The 20,184-nt window shown below is 39.8% G+C and overlaps 1 protein-coding gene across 4 annotated transcripts in view; it reads left to right on the top strand.

Annotated features, from left to right (window-relative positions):
- dst (dystonin) overlaps positions 1 to 20,184 on the top strand; it is a 132,630-nt gene that overhangs the window by 17,648 nt on the left and 94,798 nt on the right. For 2 of the 4 annotated variants that reach the window (XM_049600886.1, XM_049600889.1), the window contains exons 5-8: positions 10,631 to 10,692; positions 14,112 to 14,201; positions 17,514 to 17,612; positions 18,813 to 18,890. In XM_049600886.1, the coding sequence (XP_049456843.1) occupies positions 10,631 to 10,692; positions 14,112 to 14,201; positions 17,514 to 17,612; positions 18,813 to 18,890 (329 nt within the window). The remainder of the gene's footprint in view (positions 1 to 10,630; positions 10,693 to 14,111; positions 14,202 to 17,513; positions 17,613 to 18,812; positions 18,891 to 20,184) is intronic. The other 2 variants (XM_049600887.1, XM_049600888.1) reach the window with 2 other exon arrangements.

Raw genomic sequence — 20,184 nt, 5'->3', positions numbered from 1 at the left:
TGTCATCAAGCCCCCAAATGAGGCAACATCTCTTGGAGAACTTATGTTTATCAGTTCAGAAGAGTTTCAGAGACTTGTGCAATAGATGTCAAGAAGCACTGGAGCTTTCTTGCAGTTTGTGGTGGCCTAGCACCTTATTGAAACATTATTTTGGGTTGCTGAATTGGGCTGGTCAAGAAAAGCTCTGCCTGAAAACGATGAATTCTCATAGACAGTTGCTTTTAGTAGTTGTTATGCAAACGTCAGCAAGTGGAACGATTCCAAAATAATTCACCATGAATGAAAAGTGTAACTTGCAAGCATTTTTCAAAAAACTTAACATTTGCTGTGTCTCAAATCGCGTAATTCTGTACTTACACTTATTATTTTGAGTGCATGTGCATAAGTGTGTTCACACTGAGAAGTATGGAAAAATGCAGTGCGCGATGAGTACCCAGATGGTGCAATCAAAACAGACAAGAAGTTGAGAGTGGAACTATGGACACTTCTCGCCCTCAATGGTTGCCATCTTGGCTACGTAGCGGAAGGGGAAGGACCACTTTTCAAACTGGAAATAGCGACCGAGGCTTGTGTGACCGTGAACGTCGCTGCATTGTTCAAATTCACGTGTTTTTTGCTCTAAGCACCACTATACTGTTGTCGGGTATAAGCCAGCAGTATGTTTATTGGGTTAATATAGCAGTCTGTAATGATTTGGTACCACGAACGATAACGCAAATGCTAATGCTAGTTTGCTAACTAGCTAATTTGCGGTCGTCATTTGGTTTGAGACAACACTACCCTGTCGAAATTTGCGCACTACGCAAGTAAGTAAGTACATAGTGCACATAGTATACTACATAGAAGTATACTAACGGAAGTATGTGTTTTGAGACACACCTATTATTTTGTTATATTTTGAAGTGAATTTCTGCAGTTTTTGGTTTTTGTATTTTTGGCAGTTTTCAGCAATGATAACTGTTTTTTTGTTGATGTTGAATCTCAAAAAATGTTTCCATGTTAGCTTTGCTGAGACGTTGCTCAAAACGTTCCTATGATCATATGAAATTTGACTGCACAATATTGTAAATATGGTTGGATCTGGCTGCAGCAGTGGCAGAATTTTTGGATAAAGAAGGACAAACACAACAAATGTGCCATGAAAAAAAATGGTGAAGGTAAAATAGAAAAAAAATGGCGATTGTGATTTTAAAAGTTACATTCATCAGCACATGCGCACAGAAAAAACAAATCCGACACCTGCTGTTATGAATGCAGCAAGTATTTATTCAGGATTCCCTTTAAATCCTGATACGGATTCTCCGTAATGTCAGTGAGTCTCTGGGGAGGAAAACAAGATTTCCTTGCATGCACAAATACTCACTCAAATGTGCCAGTTGCAGCTGTTGCACATATGCAGGCTTGTAATGGATTGTCAGCAACTGTGTGCGTGTGTGTGTGTGTTCATGCTTGTAGTGTGTATGACAGTATGTATCATTAGCTGTCATTAATGCTTCCTCCTTTCCTCTTTACAGAGTGCCTTTACAGTGATCAGTACTCGTGCCTGAGGGCACCTTCACCTTCGTTTACCGTTTGCTTTTGATCAAAGGTCGTACAGTAATTCAACTTCACATGTGGGGAAATGAGTATTACATCCTCACAACCAGAAAATTAATCTCTTGATTGATACAGTCCTTCTTCCGTGTATGCTGCCTGTTTCCTCAGAAGCCTACTTTGCATGTATCACCACACAGACACTCAGACATTGTCTTTGTTTCTTTGCTTTGTCTAAAGCCTGGAGGTTAAATCAAACACTGACTGGAAGGGCTGCTTTAAGGCTTGGCAACCTGTTTCAGTTACTGAGTTGTTCCAGTCACATATTTCAGATGCTGCCCTGCCCTTCTGAGACTGACTGACTGTCTGTAGTATTCTCACTCACAAAGAATGGCAAAAATGCACCTGTAAGTATCCCCCCCCCACTTATCTTATCATCGCACTTGTATTTTTGTTTACCACCTATCCGGATACCATGTTCATAGCATGCCTATTATAAGGCAGTGGGAGAGGGTAGCCATATTGAGCTGAGTCATCACCTCAGTGGGCCTCTGTGCATAACAAACCCCTAATGTGTCATCTGACAGTGGTTGAATAATAACATCAGAGGTTGCTCTAAGTAGCAACAGACCATTTTTGATGTGCTGTTGGCATTTTTATACTTGATAAACATCTTGGCGTTGTCACTGTGAGCATATTAGCATGCTTGTGTTAGCATTTAGCTCCTTAGCCGTACAGACCAGCTGTCATGGTTGTAGACTTGTAGTTTGTGTTCTGAACGAAAAGGATTGCGACACATCAAATTTTAGATCCAGACCTAGGCCTGCTCAACGAAATTAATTTGAGTGTTTTCACATCTGATACCGATACTGGGCTGATACTGACCTAAGTAGCTGATGACATTGAGGCCAAGCTATTCAATTCATTTCTGTTTATGTCTGATTACACATGCGTACACTATGTCATGCCTCAGCAGCGAGCCACGAGGCTGCAATTTGTTCTTATTTTATGCAGTTGTATCTTTGGCACGGTCACATGTGAGCAGATGCACGCAAGTGACCATCGCCTGCCGAGAATGTGGGCAGTGCAGGGTGTGATGCACATGAATCGTTGGCTTGCTAGCTAATGTTAGCTAGCTTGCTAATAAATACAGTGAAATATGATGTTATTGGTACATTTCCCATATTCTTAAGTTACATGCCTGTCTCCTGGCTCACTGCTAGCCAAGCAGCATCTCTCATGTGGGGTTTGATGTCATGGCCATACAATATCAGTTGGTGAAACATGGCAACCATTTGTGTCTCCTCTATACTCAACTTTTTGCTATTGGTTGAGGCTGTGACTTTGCTGGCTAAAGTTTGCCAGGGTTTAACTCCACGTGATGCAAAGATGTGAATCTGCTCTGCCCCTGGAGCCAAATGTCTTTTTAGCCCTTTCACTCACATTTAATGGAAGTGAACAGAAGGCGGATATTTTGTGTTAATTTTATTCATGTGCCCTTATACTGAAATTTTAATTCCTCTTTATGTTTTAATCAAGGTTGCATTTAAAAGGGTTGCACTTGAATTGAAATACTTGGTAGTTTTAAGTTAAGTTTCTGATGCACAATTTATTACTTAAATAATAAATAACACTTAAGTAAATTTGTATCTATGAATGTGCTTGTTGCATGTTATGTTACAAAGTTAGGAAAGGAGTGTTTAAGTCAAGCCAGATGTTGCCTAAAAGAATGATAACAGTCACTTCCACACAGTGAGGTATGCAGCTTATTTATTGAACATTGGTATCTGATTGGCACTCAGTATTGTTTATGGCATTAGAACTGAAAATGTTGGATCGGTGACACCCTAATTATTACCTAATTATACCCTATTGTTACAAGTACTGAGAGAGGGAACAATGTGCTGATGATGGGTCTTGTGTAAGTTTTGGGGCACGGCAAACTTTTTCCATATTGGATGCTTTTTATATTTCCTGTTTGTGAGCAGGATCAGATGTTGCTCTGCTGTGCAGGACACTCATTCAGTGATCAGAATCAGAAATACTTTACTGATCCCTGAGGGGAACTTGGGATTGGTTACAGCTGCTCCGATGTAAAGATTAGAGAATTATAAAAAGCGATGGTTTGAGTGGTTCATATCCTGTCAGTGTGTGCAATTTCAGAACTTTGTTATTCTATCATGATATGTTTACTTAGATCAAGAACACAGTGATGTACAGTAGACATGTGTTTCAAAATCTGTCACTGCTATGCAATAGACAGCCTTGTATTCAAAACAAAGCTAAGGTGCACACACACATGCCTTTGCATTCTGAGCTGGTTGTGACACAAGAGATGTGAAATGAAAGCTGTTCAGCAAGAATGTTTAGCGAGTCCTTGTCATGGGGCTGGAAGGTCCAAGGCTTTTCAGTTTAGTCTTTATGTCTGTTTTGATTCCCCTCCCATACGAGGTCAAGAGGATTACACCGGCTGGATTTTGATTGCTAGGACTTTTTGACTCTGCTCTGCTCAGAATGGGAGGATATTTTAGGCATCCTGACGTAACAAGACGCCAAAGGGTGTCACCGCTCCCCTGTGCCAGGCATTCTGTGGAAAACAACAATTTATCCGTTCTCCTGTTCATGGAGGCGTGAGAAAATCTAGGAATGAAAGTGTGAAGTGCTGCAGACTGTTGCATTTCCAAGTCTGGCTGTGTGTTGTCGCAGGCAGTTTAGTGCCATTCATGCAGATGTCCAACCAGTGCCCTGAATTTCCAGTTTTTGAAATCAATACTGGCTATCCTAACGTCTGAAAAACATTCCTTTTGGGATGGATAAATCACATTCACAAACCAATAAGACCAGGAAAAAGACTTCAGTCCATTTCCACAAATACAAATAGATTAACTCCACAAATTCAACTCAACCACGAGCATTTTCTTCATCAGTCATATTTGTTGTATGTAAGGAAATGAAAGACGTCACCTAAGTGGTACAGATTATGTGGCCTGCAGTTGCAGGGGCAGTGTGGTTTAGGGGTAGGGCTATTTATAGCACATGCACATGTGCTTTGCTGAGGTCTACAAATAAGTGTCTCAGGAGCTCTGTGCTGTCTGTTTGAACGCTGCAGTAGACTCTTGGATGTCACTTGGCTCAGACTGTAGACAGGGTCACGAAACGTTTCCTTTTATACAAGACTGGCTGCTGTGTCATGATTTTTAGTGTTTGCTGTCATTCTTAAATAAAGCAATGCGCTTGAATGTCCACAAATACTCTGCAAATAATTACAGAAGACTGTACAGTGAATGACAAGTAATACTTAATTACTGCCAGTTTAACTTCCGATCATGGTGTTACTTATTTTTATGGTCATTGCGATGTCAACTTGAGCAATAAACTCATTGTAAAAGACTGATATTGTCGTGATGGATATTTTGAGTTAGTTGAAAGAGAATATCAGTGAAAAAACACTTTAAAATGATAATATTCTTTTTTATTGTTGCCTTTTGTTTCTTAGTTCAATGTTCACTTTGTTCAATATAGGAGTGTTGGAAATTATTACCTTTATTTTTGTTAACGAGCAACAGCAACAAGCATGCTGTGACATGAATTTCCCAAGTGTGGGATCAATAAAGTTTATCTTATCTAATCTTATCTTATCTTATCTTATCTTTTTTGTACAAGTAAGTAATGTCATTAAAGAGATATTCAAAACCTTATCACATATTGCATAATTTTCTCATATTGTGCAGCCCTAGTGTAAACTTTCACCTCTTCAGGAAGCTTTATTGGCTAAATTTTCCTCACAGCCATTAAGGCTTAAATGTCAAGACGTTAAAATGTAATATGAGACAGAGGTGGTTAGTCAGGCTCTCGTGATCCTTCAAACATCAACCCATTAAAGTCATAGGTCACGAGCTGCTGGTTAACATATTTTAAAGTGTTCCCAAACCTCAAGTGGACGTGAATCTGAATTTAAAGTGAGAATATTAAAATATCATAAGAAAATGTGTGTGTTATCCCTAAATACTGAAGTGTTCCTGGTAAAATCATACTAGCTCTTTTTGTCTATTCTCACGATGTGGAGGATTTCACAGTATAAGCAAGCTATTACAATTAAATAAACATCACATATTTACTGTCATCAAGTGTGAGATGATGTGTTAATGTTATTATTAGAAAAAAAAATCCCCCCGAGTATAAAACCAGAGCCAAAATAAGTTGGTCACTCAGTCACTGTTTAATTTGCACCTCAGCAGTTTCTTTATAGCAGCCATGTCTGTGCTCCAGGCTTCTGCAGAGACATCTTAATACTGTGTGAAATACATTTTTCCCTTCAACTGAAAAGAAGTAAAACTAGACCCTGGATTTGAAACTGGCTAAGAAGTTAAAATGGATGTTTTTTTTTTAATTCAGGTCCTCTGTGTTTTGGGGCTCAGTTTTTGTTAACAGTAATGTAGTTTGTGTTAAACTTGCAGTTACATGCCAGAATTACCTTGCTAGAGATGCTGTTTTGGCTTGCTGGTGAAGCTGAATGGGTAATATAATGTTAAATAGACATATGAAACAAAAAGAAATCTAAATAATGAGACAGGATGCAGATGCAGCTTTTCAGTAATAAATAACCTATCTGCATGATTAGCTGTTGTACCAGTTTTATGTAAAATCAAATATGTGTCAGTCTTATAATTGCTTAATTTATTAGATGTGATAAGTAGAATGAAATTGATTGAGCTGATAAAGTTGTGCAGCATCAAGAGAAAAGCTCATATGGTATTCAATGTGACATTATGCCATTGTTATTGTTATGGTAACAGAGCTGTTTGTTTTCTGTCTGATATCTGATCTTTATTAATCTTTACAACTGCATTCCTGCTCTGACCAGATAGTGTACAACTACTGTTTTAAAGGTCAGTGTCTTTTGGACTAATAACAAACCAAAGTTCAAGTTCACTTTTTATTCGCATAAGATCCTCCAGAGGGCACCATACTGTTAAACACACACCCTCATTTTTGGGAGGCACAGGTACAGAAATAACCTGTCTCATAACATATTCAAACCATCTCACTAGTGCTGCTTCAACATGAAGAGCAGAGATGATTGAAACTGGTTTTCATACCACCTGACTGTGGCTGATGCTGATCTGAGTCTGTTAAGTGGGGCTGTTATCCGTAATCTGCGCAGTATGTGAAGTACAGTTATTGCTGACCACGTCTGCTAGCTGGTTGACGATGCCCTCTTTCATCTCCTGTCTTTTGCTCTGAGCTGCAGAGTTTCCTGGAAAGCTCAGCCAATCTATATTAATGAGTTTTCTCTGGAGAGGTTTATATATTATGCAGCAAAGAGCTTAGATACGGGCATTACAAACCAAATTGGAGTCCTACTGCAGACTGCATTATTCCTGTAACTCAGCTGCGGAGTCACAGGGACAGATCAGCAATGACACAGCAGCTCTGACAGACTGCTTTCTGCGGGGATTCTTTTATCGATGGGTGATGTTTCAGGAAGACTCGGATGTGATAGGCTGATGGGCCGCTACCTTTATGTGATGTGTGGCCTCATGTCAGATCTTGATCTAGATGTGTGGATCATCACACAAAATAATTGTCAGAGCAACCCACTTTCCAATTCTCTGCAGATTCTTACAATTAGTTCATCTAAAAATAGTGCGTGTGTAAAAGCTGCAGAGAGTACAGTCACAGGGCTCTTAAGGTACTGCTGTTAGTCTGGAAATGCATGTTTCAGACTTATAATTCAAAAGCCGACAGTATGTTAGAATAAACTATGGCAGCAAACGTCAAATGCATGGGATATGATGTCATTAAGAGCTCCTAATTGTCATCTGTTCAGTGTACAGACATCCATACTTTATGATAAACTAAGGCTTGCAAGATGATGATTACTGTAGATTTTTGCTTCACTGTCCTGCACCCGAGGACAGGAGCGCTTTTATTTTCTGTAACCATCTTATGTAACTGGTATCCTCCATATAATTTACAAAAAAAAGTAAGATTCCACAAAAAACTCCAAGCTGAATAACTTCCATGGAGAGACAGCTCGTCCTTATTTGGTATTTTTCATGCCGTATCATGAAGGGTGTTGATTGTTATTTGCCTGGATGTGTTCTCAGCGGTTTCTGCTGATGTAAACATTGTGGTGAGTCTTGGCAGCCGCACAATAGAAAGATAATTATCTGGAAATGTTTGCAACCTTAAAAATCAAGGTCTGTACGGTCACTCAAGATACATAGATAAGAGTTTTTTGCATTAATCAAGTGATGCATGCTGTCATTTGAAGCTATGGTGCATGGCTCTGTGATTGCAGCTTGAACAAACCGGCTGTATCCTGCTGTGGTGCTGTGAGTTGGACCCAATTGGAAACATGTTAACAAGGAACTTTTCTTCTTTTTTCCTTTTTTTTTGTAAGAAGCGCAGATTTTTTTCTGTGGTTTAGAACGCCACTGCTAGATAAACACAAAACCGCGTGGAAACTCAAAATAGTGAGCAGCCATGGAAAACCTGACAGGACTCGTTCTGGATGCTTGATGAGAAAGAGAGTCACGGCTGCCCTAGAGGCTGGAAAGGCAGGCAGGCAAAAAAGAGGGAGACTGTTAGTGCTTCCTCAGTCGCTTATCCACATGGCATCCGTCTACCTGAACCACGATCCTCTCGACAGCCCTCAGGAGCTAGCTCACAGGATGAAGTACTTGCTTAAGGCAGAGAGGGAGCGTAGAGCTCACCTGGTAACTCTCATGTGCTGCATGGGTCAGTATTTTACCTTACTTGTTCTTCTTGTAATTTCCTTGTAAGGTTAGTCAAGTCTGTGCTCGCTCATTAGTAATTGTAGGCAAGATATCCTTGAGCTAAACTTGTTCTGTAACTGAGGTTATTAAAGGGAGGAGGTTATCTGTGCTGTTTGTCCTGTGGTCAAAGTACTGATCGTCCACGGTGTTGCTATCCTTAGCAGTGGAGTGAATGTGACCAAGCCGGCAGATCGCTGTCAGTGCTGTTGACTGTGAGTGTGAGTTTTTTGGTGTTCACTGTGGATGTTTCAGAGGAGTTGTGTCAGGCAGACTGGGAGACGTGGAAGCAGGGAAATGAGTCACAACTGTGGTGACTGGCCCGAGTCCTGCTCTGCTCTGACACTGGATGGAGGCCAATGTTAAGGAAGGATGGAAGCAAGGAAAATTACAAGTTGTTCGTAGTGTTGACAAGGAAACATAATAATTCAAGTGTAGTTTTTCTTTTTCTTTATTATACTACTTCTCCTCGGGGTACATAATTAGCACCATCTATTATCTAAATGCTTGTAACATCTGCATGTAGCGGGTACATTTGTTTCAGTCATCAGCCAAGAAACCATGGTAATCTACTAAGTGGCTGGTAAAATGTGAGCATTAACTAGCAATGTGAACGGCGGACAGAAAAAGTTAATCTTGCATCCTGCTACTCAGTTTCCCTTTCCTTTTTAATTGCATCCATTTGCGTCCTGGTTTCACATACTGGCCGCAAGGAAACTATGAAAACGGAACAGTCATGATGACAGTGACAGTGTCAGTCAGAGCTCAGAGCTATGATCTGTTGGGAGACCAATAATGAGAAAGTTAACATGCACATTTAGATAAAAAAAAATAAGTAAGCATCACATAATGTGTGTTTTATAATCTGGTGAAAGTATTTTCAATCAAAGTTGAAACAACAGAGATATGATGGGTTACAGTGTGATTTACAGTGCCCGCCACATTGACTCCAACACGACTGACACCAGAGTCTGGCGCCTCGAACTCTGTCACTGTCATCATGACTGGTCCTTCTTTATAGCTTCCTTGACTGGCTGCAGGAAGTCCGGTTGCCATGGTAATAGGAAAAAAACATAATGTGGCTTGCAGGAGAGAGTTATGTCATTTCAGCCTCTGGGAAATGACATCCGTCTTTGGAGCTATTGGGATTTGTGGTCTTCACATGTCCTTACTTTTTTACATCACTTTCACTGAAAGTATAAATCCCAAAATAACACTGCACATAGAGATGAGAGAAAATCAAATACCGCAGTGCTTTTGACAAAGTACCTTGACACTGATATTGCAGCAACACTGGAGGGCTGACTATTGATGCTTTCACAAAATATTTACACAATGGGATTTTTGATAAATCACCATCAGTAATGACTAAGTGGGTAGAGACGAGCTAGAACAGTCTGGTAAGTTCAGGAGCTTGCATCACTTTTGAAAAATAGTTGGAACTGGTTGAGGAATATTTCGGATTGCACTCGCTCTAAGGTGTCGGTCAGGACACAGAAACAGGCGACAGGATTTAGATTTGACCATTTAATGGCTCATAAACACAGCACAGCAGTACAATACACCAAATGTGAGAGATTTCAAATGCAGGTGTGTGTGGTCTGAAACACATAGGAAATAAAACTCACATGCATCAGGTTATACTTCAACAATTTCTCTAGGCCTTGCTGATACGGTTATTAACAGGGTAAACTTAAACAGTAATAATCAAACCAATAATCCCATTAATATGAATGCTACTCTTATAAACACTCAAGTGCCCAAAGTATTAACATCAAACACCCGCAGGTGTTAAACAAACAGAGGTGTGATTAGCCACAGCTTAAACATGCTAATGTTGTCTGGAGTTTATCACTTAAAGTCCATTTTCAGTCTCAACATTAGTGAAGAAGAATAGAACTTACTGGTTGAACACTGATGCCAGATGATGATGATGTCAGATTCAGTCTTGGGGTAGCCCAGCCCTGTTGTCCATGGTCAAAACAATTATAATAAAAATAACTTTATGAGTATGTTGAATGTTGTTGCAAGCAATATTATAAGGTTTAACACTCTCCAAAAATGAACTGCTAAATGCTTCCAAACTTGAGTGAGGAGAATTTAATTGTTAACCCATCAGAAAAGAGCTGCTGTTTCCTTGTCGCCTCCGTTTTCAGTTACCACTAAACATAATAAGCTCCATAACAGGCTTATAAAAAGGGGAATTAGGTTCTCTAATGACAGCCTTCTTCAAAAGAGATTTGTTTTGCCCAAACACCTGTGTGGTGATTGCTTTATAATGACAGAAACTCACTGGTTTTCTTTTTTCTCTTCCTCAGATGAAAGAGACAGAGTGCAGAAGAAGACATTTACAAAATGGATAAACCAGCATCTCATGAAGGTAAGAACGTCTGTATGTAAAAACTGATCTCATTCATCTGTGTCCATTGTGTTACTATGGAAACCATCCTCGTCAATAAATAGATGAACCCTAAATAACACTTAAAATTCCAGCATTTCTTTCCACAACAATCAGCAAACCATTTTCCTCTAACATAAACAACCCATTGGAGAAGTATTGGCGGTGATAACAATTACCACTCTGCGTGTTAAGTCCCAACATGCTAACATTCCTCCCCAGATATTATTAAAGCTGGTTAAAAGTCGTTTAGCGCGACATGTGCTGCAAGGCTGCAGAAACAGGTTGTCTTTTGTTGCCAGGAATTTAAATCGTTCACTGTGGCACTTCATGTGTTAGTGTGGAATCGAATGAAACACTTTAGACAGACAGACAAGCACTGGCAAGTCTCATCTAATGTGTCTTTGTGAAAATGAATCACGAACCGGGAATCATGCGTGATGTTATACTTTATAGGAGTCATGTCTCAGTGGTGCATTAATCACTGCTATCAGTAGAAATCACACTCATTTCTGTCACGTAAGGCATAAACATGTACTTATGTGATATAGGAATTAAGGGGTGTTCATTCTTTCACTTTCTTCACTGTTTTTTAAAAGCATAAACAGACATGACATAGTGTGAGCTGCCTCTTAATGCTGATAAAGATGCATTAGTTGATGCCATGAGTCCTGCAAACTGGATATCTTCCAGGGAGCGAGTGGCTTGCCAGATAAATATGAGCAGCAGCAAATATGGCAGAACCAACAGAAACATTTTAAGACCTAGTAGTTCCCAAACATAAACAAACTCTCAAAAACGATGGTAGAAGTTCAGCTGAATTTGTGTAAGCTGACTCAGCGAGGAGAGTCCAGAAAGTCCATTCACCACATGACCCTGAAAAACCCACAGTAACAAAAAATCAGTTTATCCGTACTGTAATATCCTTTGGTTAGTTATCATGAGTTATACACATTTTATATGTTTCAGTTCTGCCATTTTATGTGCAGGTTTGTCACAATATATAACCATTCTTATTTTATTTCACTGTTTACTTTTTATTTGACATTGAACCTTTTTTCTTGTTACTATATATCTTAATTATTTATAGTATACCTTCATGTCATTTTCATTTGCAATATCTGTCAATGTGGTTTATTGTCTAGTAGGGCAACACCAATATATGCTGTGACCTGTGTCACATGACCCTCACATGAGCTCTTAAATTGCACACCTGTTTCCAGTGCATTTTACACCCTGATGAAGACTCTTTAGTTGAAACACACTGGTTTATCCATGTACTAATAAAGGATTTTAAACTGCAGTTAGAGTGCTTGGGATGGATTTTTGGACTGCCCGCCTGTACTATGAACTTTTACACTGAGTGAGCTGGCCAGTTATTGTTTTTATCTTTAAAGCCACAGTGTGTAGGAATTTCGAGGATTCCATCTCCTGTGATGCTGCATATGCATGATGCTGCATTATGCTCAAAGAGTGGGACTTTGTTATGCTGCAGTAGTGCCGGGGTAGTAGTGAAGCGCCTCTTGCTCCTCTCCTTCGGCTTCTCAGTCAGGCAGTGCTGGCCTGGCTCTCAACTAAAACACTGAAGGCGGTGCTGTATGTCCCTTGCTGGCGGATGTATTCAAAGAGAGGGCGAAACGTTATGGAGCCCCCCAGACGACTGACCCGCACAATGTACAAACAAATCCGAAATTCTCCTTTTACGAGAATAAGTCAGATTATTGGTGGAGGTAATAGTGCACCAATGATTACATATTTATGAATGCAGACATTGATTTTTGCCAATAAACAACCGAAAATGTTACACAATGTCCCTTTAAGTCAATCAAAAATGATCGTATGCTTTGGAAAATGGACAACAGTGCTCTGAAGCATATTCAATGTTTAGCCATGCTCACAGTGTGGATCTAGGGATGGTAGTGTTGGTAATACAGCTGTATGGCTGCTACATCCTTACCTTTCTCCCGCAGAAATGCAAACAAAGGGCCACTGTGTTTACAGTCTTGTTCTCTTACATGACACAGTGGACCATTTTTTTTTTACCCCGATCATGTTGTATTTATTGTTTAGCTTCTGAGGGAATATTTGTTCTTTGATCATCATCTTCAAAGTGTGGTGTGAGCCATAAACCCGTCCTGAGGGGTCAATATAAGTATCAGTCCTTTTCTGCTGATCAGTGCTGATGTCTAGTTTTATGATCAGTGGCATGTGATGTTTTAAAACAGGAATGTATTTATTATTTCCAGTATTAAAGTAATCATAAGACAGATGCATGAGTCTCTAAGGAGCTTCCAGTTTTGCCTTAAAGAAGTACCTGCTACAGCTCACACTGATTTACATTATATAAACTTTGTCACATTCAGAAGACAGACGGAAATAATGTCTATAGCACTGCAATAAAACATGACGATGCACAGAGTAACAGCCACATGTGTGTAAAAACAATATGCCAGGTACTGTAAATGTTTGAACCTGTTGAACTTGAGTTTATAGGTTTGAATATTTGTGTTTTATTTCACGTTTGACAGACAGATGTAAGTCCCCTTAAGCTTGTCATAAAGTCTGTTTCATCCATGAAAAATCAGAGGTGCTGAGTAATAGTTGGGGATCTGCTTTGTTGACCCAATAACACAAGGGTGCAGGTCTATTTTGGCTCCACAGCTGTGACCACTATCTGGGATTACAGTGCTGAAAGCCCTGTGTGAAAGCAGGTCAACGGGCAGCGGGGTGATTTCAGAGGCGCGGTATTTAGGACAGGAAGGAGAGATGGGCCTGCTGGAAGGACCAGAGTTGTTAAGTGCTTCGCTCAAGTGCTTAGATAAGGTGTCACAATGATACCCTGAGTGTTTTATGCCACATTAATTACAGTTTAGAGAGAACAAAGAGGAAAAAAAGTTTGTCATAAAGTGTGTAAAACAATTTTTTTCTATAACTATAAAGTAAACATGCATGATACCATTTTCTGAGACAGAGAGCCTGCACATATATCGGTATAAAAGATTACGCATTAAAGCAGGTTAGGTAGGCACACCAACAGGTATAAACATTTGGCTGGCTCTGCACCATCGTGGAAGTTTAAGAAGCAGTCTCATTCCATCATTAAAGGTCTCCTCCTGTGGGATCGCCACAAGTGGGCACTATACAGTGGAGTACAAAATGCTCTAAAAAGAGCTATCTTCACATTAACTGAACACGTACTGAATTTGCGAGCAAGCCTATTAGCTTGAGCATACAACTTGTGACATATATATACTGGGAGCACTGGGCCCAGGTGCCAGCAGAAAGTCCTGATTACTGGCCAATCCCACTCTCAAACCAGTTCAACACACTGACACTGTTGAACATAATGAGCATGATATTTGCAGTTTGCTCACATTCTGCTCTCTTCCTCACGTCCGCAGGTACGAAAGCATATAAATGACCTGTATGAAGACTTACGAGATGGACATAACCTGATCTCACTGCTGGAGGTTTTGTCTGGAGACACACTGGTGAGTGAACGTTTTTTTTGTTGTCTTAACTGTCATTGTCAGTGTTTCTTTAAGAGATAAGCTCCTAAAACAACAACAACAAGTTATGGAACACTGATGATGTTTTGGCACATATGGGCATGTCGTTTGATCCTGTTGAGCTCTTAGCGTCATTGCCATTTAGGGCAGTCTTACGAAATCACAAAACATTTAGATTTTCATTAGATACCAGTAGGAAAATCTGTTCATCCTCCCATAGAGCAACCTGTCACACCTTTACATGACTGTTACACTTGGTACTTCTCCTTTTCTCTTACATAACTGCTGATGAGAGGGAATCCTGGGATTTGATGGTCTGTAATCAGATCTGCTGCGATTTTACATCCACCAAATCCCACTCAGTAAAGTCACATTTTTTTGTGTACTGTACGCAGGTTTCGAACACATCAAAATACCTTGTCTTTTTTGTGTCTTTTTCCTCATCCATTCAGGGAGCTCTGACACTGACTGATGTCTTCATCACTGTGATTAGTCATGCTGTGCTGTTAGATCAGGGGGTAGGCTGAGGGGTGGGGCGCTTTGAGCTACAGCGGTAGTGGTGCTCAAGTAGCAACATGTTCGAGTGCGATATTAAATACTCTGATTATCCGCAAAAGGTTGTTGTCTTTAAGTCAGTAAAATGTAAGCATATTAGCGAAAAGCTAGCAAGAAGGATAACAAGCTCTTTTTATTGCCCACTGGAGTTTCTGGCGAGTTCTTGGCAGCTGATAATTATAATTAACAAAGTTAACTTGCTAACTAGCTTTTTTGTAATGCACTAACGGCCAAAGGCTTCTTTCATTCTTTATTTGGATCCTCAAACAAGAGCTAACCAGAACATTAAAGCTTGGCAATAAGAGTATGACATCAGAAAGCTGCATATTAGAATAAGAAACATGAACTGCTAGTATAATATGTCCCATTCAGAATACAGTAGGTAAGAAAAAACAGCACCAATGTATTAGCTGTGCAAGAAATTGAACATCATATTGCTACAGAGTCTCTGTGTGTGCTCCCACTGGAGAACATATTTATACACCACAATTACATAAGCAGTTATTTAAAACTTCTGTATGTAAATGCCTGTCTGTCCCCAGCTGGTCACAGCTGTGTCCTGAACTCTATGACCCTCAGGAGACAAACATTGCCTCTGTACATGAAATTCATGTCACGTCTTATTGAGGCTGCTCTTTCATGAATATTAAGCTAACAGGACAAACATTACTGCACATGACACATAGCCAGCATGAAAATGTGGTATTGTTTTTACAAAACTGCAATGTGATGGAGTAATATTACAATCATGAGCAGTTTGTCTTTTGAGTGCAGGAAGCTGTGCTGTAATGGTGATTAAAACACAGCTGGAGTGATCGCTGTTACAGTGGCTCTGTCAAAACTAGAAGCTGATTGTTTTTTACATTTTTAAGATGCTAAGAAACCAAAACCTTTCACGATTATGAAGGTGTACTGGTACAGTGTTAATCCAGGTGCCCAACAGGTTACTTTCAAGCGGCCATTCAACCAAGCAGTTAAACCAAGGATTGTAGAAATGTGCAACATGTAAAGAGAAACTAAATTGAAAGACAATTTTAATTTTAATATAGTAATGAAATACAGAAACAATAGCTTCTTCAGGGACAATTCTGTAGTATTATAATTTAATAAACAACCTCCAAATCACACTTTATGTTAACCGAACAGAGGAAACTGTCATGACGTTTAGATTTTGGTTTGTGGCGTTGTTATAAAAGTATAAGCAGGCTTAAATTTCTACCATTTTTCCCTGTTAAAGGGTTTTTTGGGGATATTTTCCTTATCCACTGTGAGGGTCCAAGGACAGAGGGAAGTCGTATGCTGTAAAGCCCTCTGAGGCAAATTGTGATTTATGATAATGGGCTTTAGAAGTAAAACTGAAATTGAAAATGAAATAAAATCTGGTATAGTTCACTCTGTATATGAGTATAATCCCTCACATATAAAGCACATAGGTGCACAGAGTATGTAGCTGGCCTAAGACAGTAGTTACTGAGGTGCTGCATGTTATCAGCAGGCTATGTGCAGTATTATTTCATTTCTCTGTTAACATGTCATTCTTTCATCTTATATTGAAGTATGTTGATACTGTCTTTGTGCAGTCCTGAGTTCCTTAAAGGAAAACTTCACCATCCAAATGACCATCTGTGTATCAAGTTACTTGTGTTTCATTGAATTCTTGGAGAAAACTTTGTTTTTCATGCACGCCTACCGTGAATGAAGAATCCAAAAACGAAAAATTCTTGACGAATTTCAGTCATGGGGGCTACGATTAACATCATCAAACTCTAACACAACTCATGCAGTATAATCCAAGTCTCATTTATGCAGTTATATGCTTGTTACTTTCAAAACAAACAACCTTTTCTGACACGAAACTTCATAGAAAGTGAAACTCCTCTCTTCAGAGCCAGTTTCCATTGACAAAAACAGCAATTTTACCTTGCTGAACACGGGAGCTGCTGGTCTACCACTTTCCCAATTGTTAGTTTGTATGTATTAATGTGTGACTTTAGTGTTTTAAAGGGTTAGCTGAAATTCACGTAAGTCACACAATAACACAAACAAACTTACTGATCAAGGCAGTGGTCGATCAGGAGCTATTGAGCTCAGCAAGGTAAAATTACTGTTTTTGTCAATGGAGTCTGGCTCTGACTGGAGCATAGATAAATGTCACTTTTAGTTTACTTCCCTGTCAGAAAAGGTTGTCTGTTGCAGCAGTGCTGAGCATATGACTGGATAAATGAGACTTGGCTTATACTGCAGAAGTTGTGTGAGAGTTTGTAAACGGACATTTTGCTATAGTCCTTATGTTGTTAAGTGTGGACCCCTATGACTTCAATTCATCAAGACTTCTTTGTTTTTGGTTCTTCATTCACCAGAGGCATGTAAGAAAATGTTTTCTTTATGTTTTCAGTGCAACATTGGATGAGTAATTGATACACAAATGGTGATTTGGGGGGTGAAGTATTCCTTTGATGATATCATGCTGTGATGTCCCTTACTGTATTTAAACTGCATGTATTCCTGTGCAAGGAGCCCCAGCAGTTACTCCCTTCTTCAGTGTGACTAACTTTCATCCTCTTAAGGATCTATCTGTTTTCTGTTTACATCTTGTTTCCCCTTCTACTTTCCCCCCTTCTTCTGTTCTCCTCTCTTTCATTGGTTTCTGTCCATTGTCTAACTTCCTTTTGATTTGGCCGCCCGTGTGTGTCCATGTCTTCCTTTCTCCCCCCCATGTGTTGCCTTTTCGGTGATAAGCCGAGGGAGCGTGATTTTCTGAAGACATTGCGGTTGGTGAGTGGGACAGAAGCATGTGCAGTTGAGCAGCATGAGGACACGGTGGATGATGATAAGGGGGTACGTGTGGCTTGCCCCTCCGCCCCCTTTTAACAAACTAATTCAGAGCTGTGCTGTGGCCAGTTAACAGGAGTGTAGAAACAATCCCACTGGATGATTTGTCTTTTTGTAGTCTTACATAATTGCTCTAGCAGATATTGTAGTTCTTCTATATGCCTGTAGAGTTTCTCCTTTTCCTGATTTAGATACATCTGTGATTTCTATGCAACAGTACATTCCATAATGCTGCTTCTTTTGATCAGGAAATAAAATCAGAATCCTTGTTTACATGACCGGATGATACCGATGGTGCAGAGGGATGTGCACATGATCTAAAGACCCAGGCATCCTCCTGCTCAAATTTTCTTTTGAACATGCATCAACAGCAAATTTGGCACTTTAACCTTCCAAAGACATTAAGGATATTGCCCATAAAGCTTGGGTCTTTATATCCATCTCACTAGCTTTGCCCATCATTGAGCCATAAAATCAAAGCGCTCCAAACCTTCGTGAGCATCAGGACATTTTTCATCTGCTGCTTTGACGCCTCAAAAGGGCTCCATAAGAGTATGGGATTCACTGAATGAAGGCTGTGGGAGATGGGTTCATTAAATATTCTTCATTAAATATTGTTGCTTTGTTATTGAGATGAGCAATAGTTGTCTCTCAGCTATTATAATCTTAGAGATATGGCTAAATGCAGCACAAGTCTTCTGCTGCTGCCGCTGCATCCTGGCTTTAACGCATTTTCCATTTCATTACCTCATGCTGTGGCCCCTGACTGTCCACGTGCATTTGCCACATGAGATTGGATTCGTACTCGAACAATGCAGCATTATTTTTAATATTTGACATTTAATTTCTCCAGCACAGTATTAAAATGTTTTATGTATACTTTAGCTGTTAGCGTGTGCTAACCAGCAGGGTGACTTGGTTTGTTATTACACTGTAAGAGCACAGTTCTAGGGATGCAAATGGTGGAAAATGTTCTGTATATGCACAGATTTTGAGTGGGCCTGCAGAAATGGTCACTCGCACTACTTGTGGGTAGAGTTTTTGTGTGTGTCTGTACCTCACCAGATCAGCGGGTAAGAACCTGGAAGCATGTCCAGTGTCCACCATGTTACTAATCTTTTTTTTTTTTTTAAATTTATTTGTCCACTGATATTGAAAAGAACTGGATTACCATACATGTCCCTTCTTCCCTCTTTATGTCCACAGCCTCGGGAGAGAGGGAGGATGCGCTTCCACAGACTCCAGAATGTACAAATAGCACTGGATTATTTAAAGAGGCGGCAGGTAAGGATCAATCTAAACACACTCTCAAGCTATTGTTCAGTCACACTTTTGATTGGAATAAATTTGAACCAACATTGTCATAAACAGGGGTCAGTGTGAATGTGTGTTTTTTTTTTTTCTATTGTCACTTGCCCGGTCAGGCAAGAGGGTCAGAAATCCACTCATCCAGTGTCATTTTTTACTTGCCCCCTATAAAAATTGCTCAATCTGTTATTAGTTATGTGGGCCTCACAGCAAGAGGGTTTCTGGCTTGAACTTGGGGTTGGGGGTTCAAGCCCAGGATGTTCTCAGTATGTCAGCATAGGTTTTCTCCAGGTACTCCAGCTTCCTCCCACAGTCCAAAGAAATGCAGGGTAAATGGTGACTCTAAATTGGCCGTACGTAGGTGTAAATGTGAGTGTGAATGGTTGTCTGTCTCTATGTGTCAGCCCTGTGATAGTCTGGCGACCTGACCAGGGTGTACCCCGCCTCTCGCCCAGTGTCAGCTGGGATAGGCTCCAGCAGCCCTGCAACACCCAACAGGATAAGCAGTTATAGAAAATGAATGAATATTAGTGGTTATCAACAACAACAAATAAATTTGATGTCATAGTTTAAGAAACCTGACTTGTCTTTGATTAATGGGCCAGTTTTGTCTGCCTCGCTCTCAAACTTGAAACAAAGTACACATTGTAAAGTTTGAGTTTCCCCCATTTTCTCAAACGCCACTCAACTAAACCCAGGATAATTTTTTATTTATTTCTTTTTTTTTATGTATTGACAAGATACAAACAAAGCAAACAATACACACCCAAATTACACAATTAAACAAAAAAACAACAACAAAAATAAAACAAAAAACAACCAAGCAAAAAATAAATAAATAAATAAAAAACAGGATAATTGAAGTGCTCGCTTGCGCTTTAGCTCATAAAATGTGTCTTTACCATAACCGTTTTCACCACGAGCTCCTGATTCTGGCTCTGCATATGTGCAACTCTCAACAGAGATGAGAAGAAAGCTCAATCCTTTAGCTACTTCCATCATTAGCTCTAAAAAAAACTACGTTCTTAATTCATTTTAAATACATGCCAAATTGGTTTTGTGAGTTGGTAGTTTTACAGCCCAATCCTTATTGTTGAGCCCGAAACCTTTCGAAGTTAAGCTTGTTTGAGACGCTGGGTGTCAGCCTTCAGTCAGAGTCCCATCCATCATACAGTGATGCAACAGCAAAAACAATTTTATGTTTCTGCCTTTCCTGTCCTCTCATGGATTTATAGCAGCATCTAAAGCCCACATAATAATTAGGTATTTT

This window comes from Epinephelus fuscoguttatus, linkage group LG16, assembly GCF_011397635.1.
Source record: "Epinephelus fuscoguttatus linkage group LG16, E.fuscoguttatus.final_Chr_v1".
NCBI lineage: Eukaryota > Metazoa > Chordata > Actinopteri > Perciformes > Serranidae > Epinephelus > Epinephelus fuscoguttatus.
The sequence above is the reverse complement of the archived record's forward strand: the minus strand, read 5'-3'. Positions and strand labels throughout refer to the sequence as shown.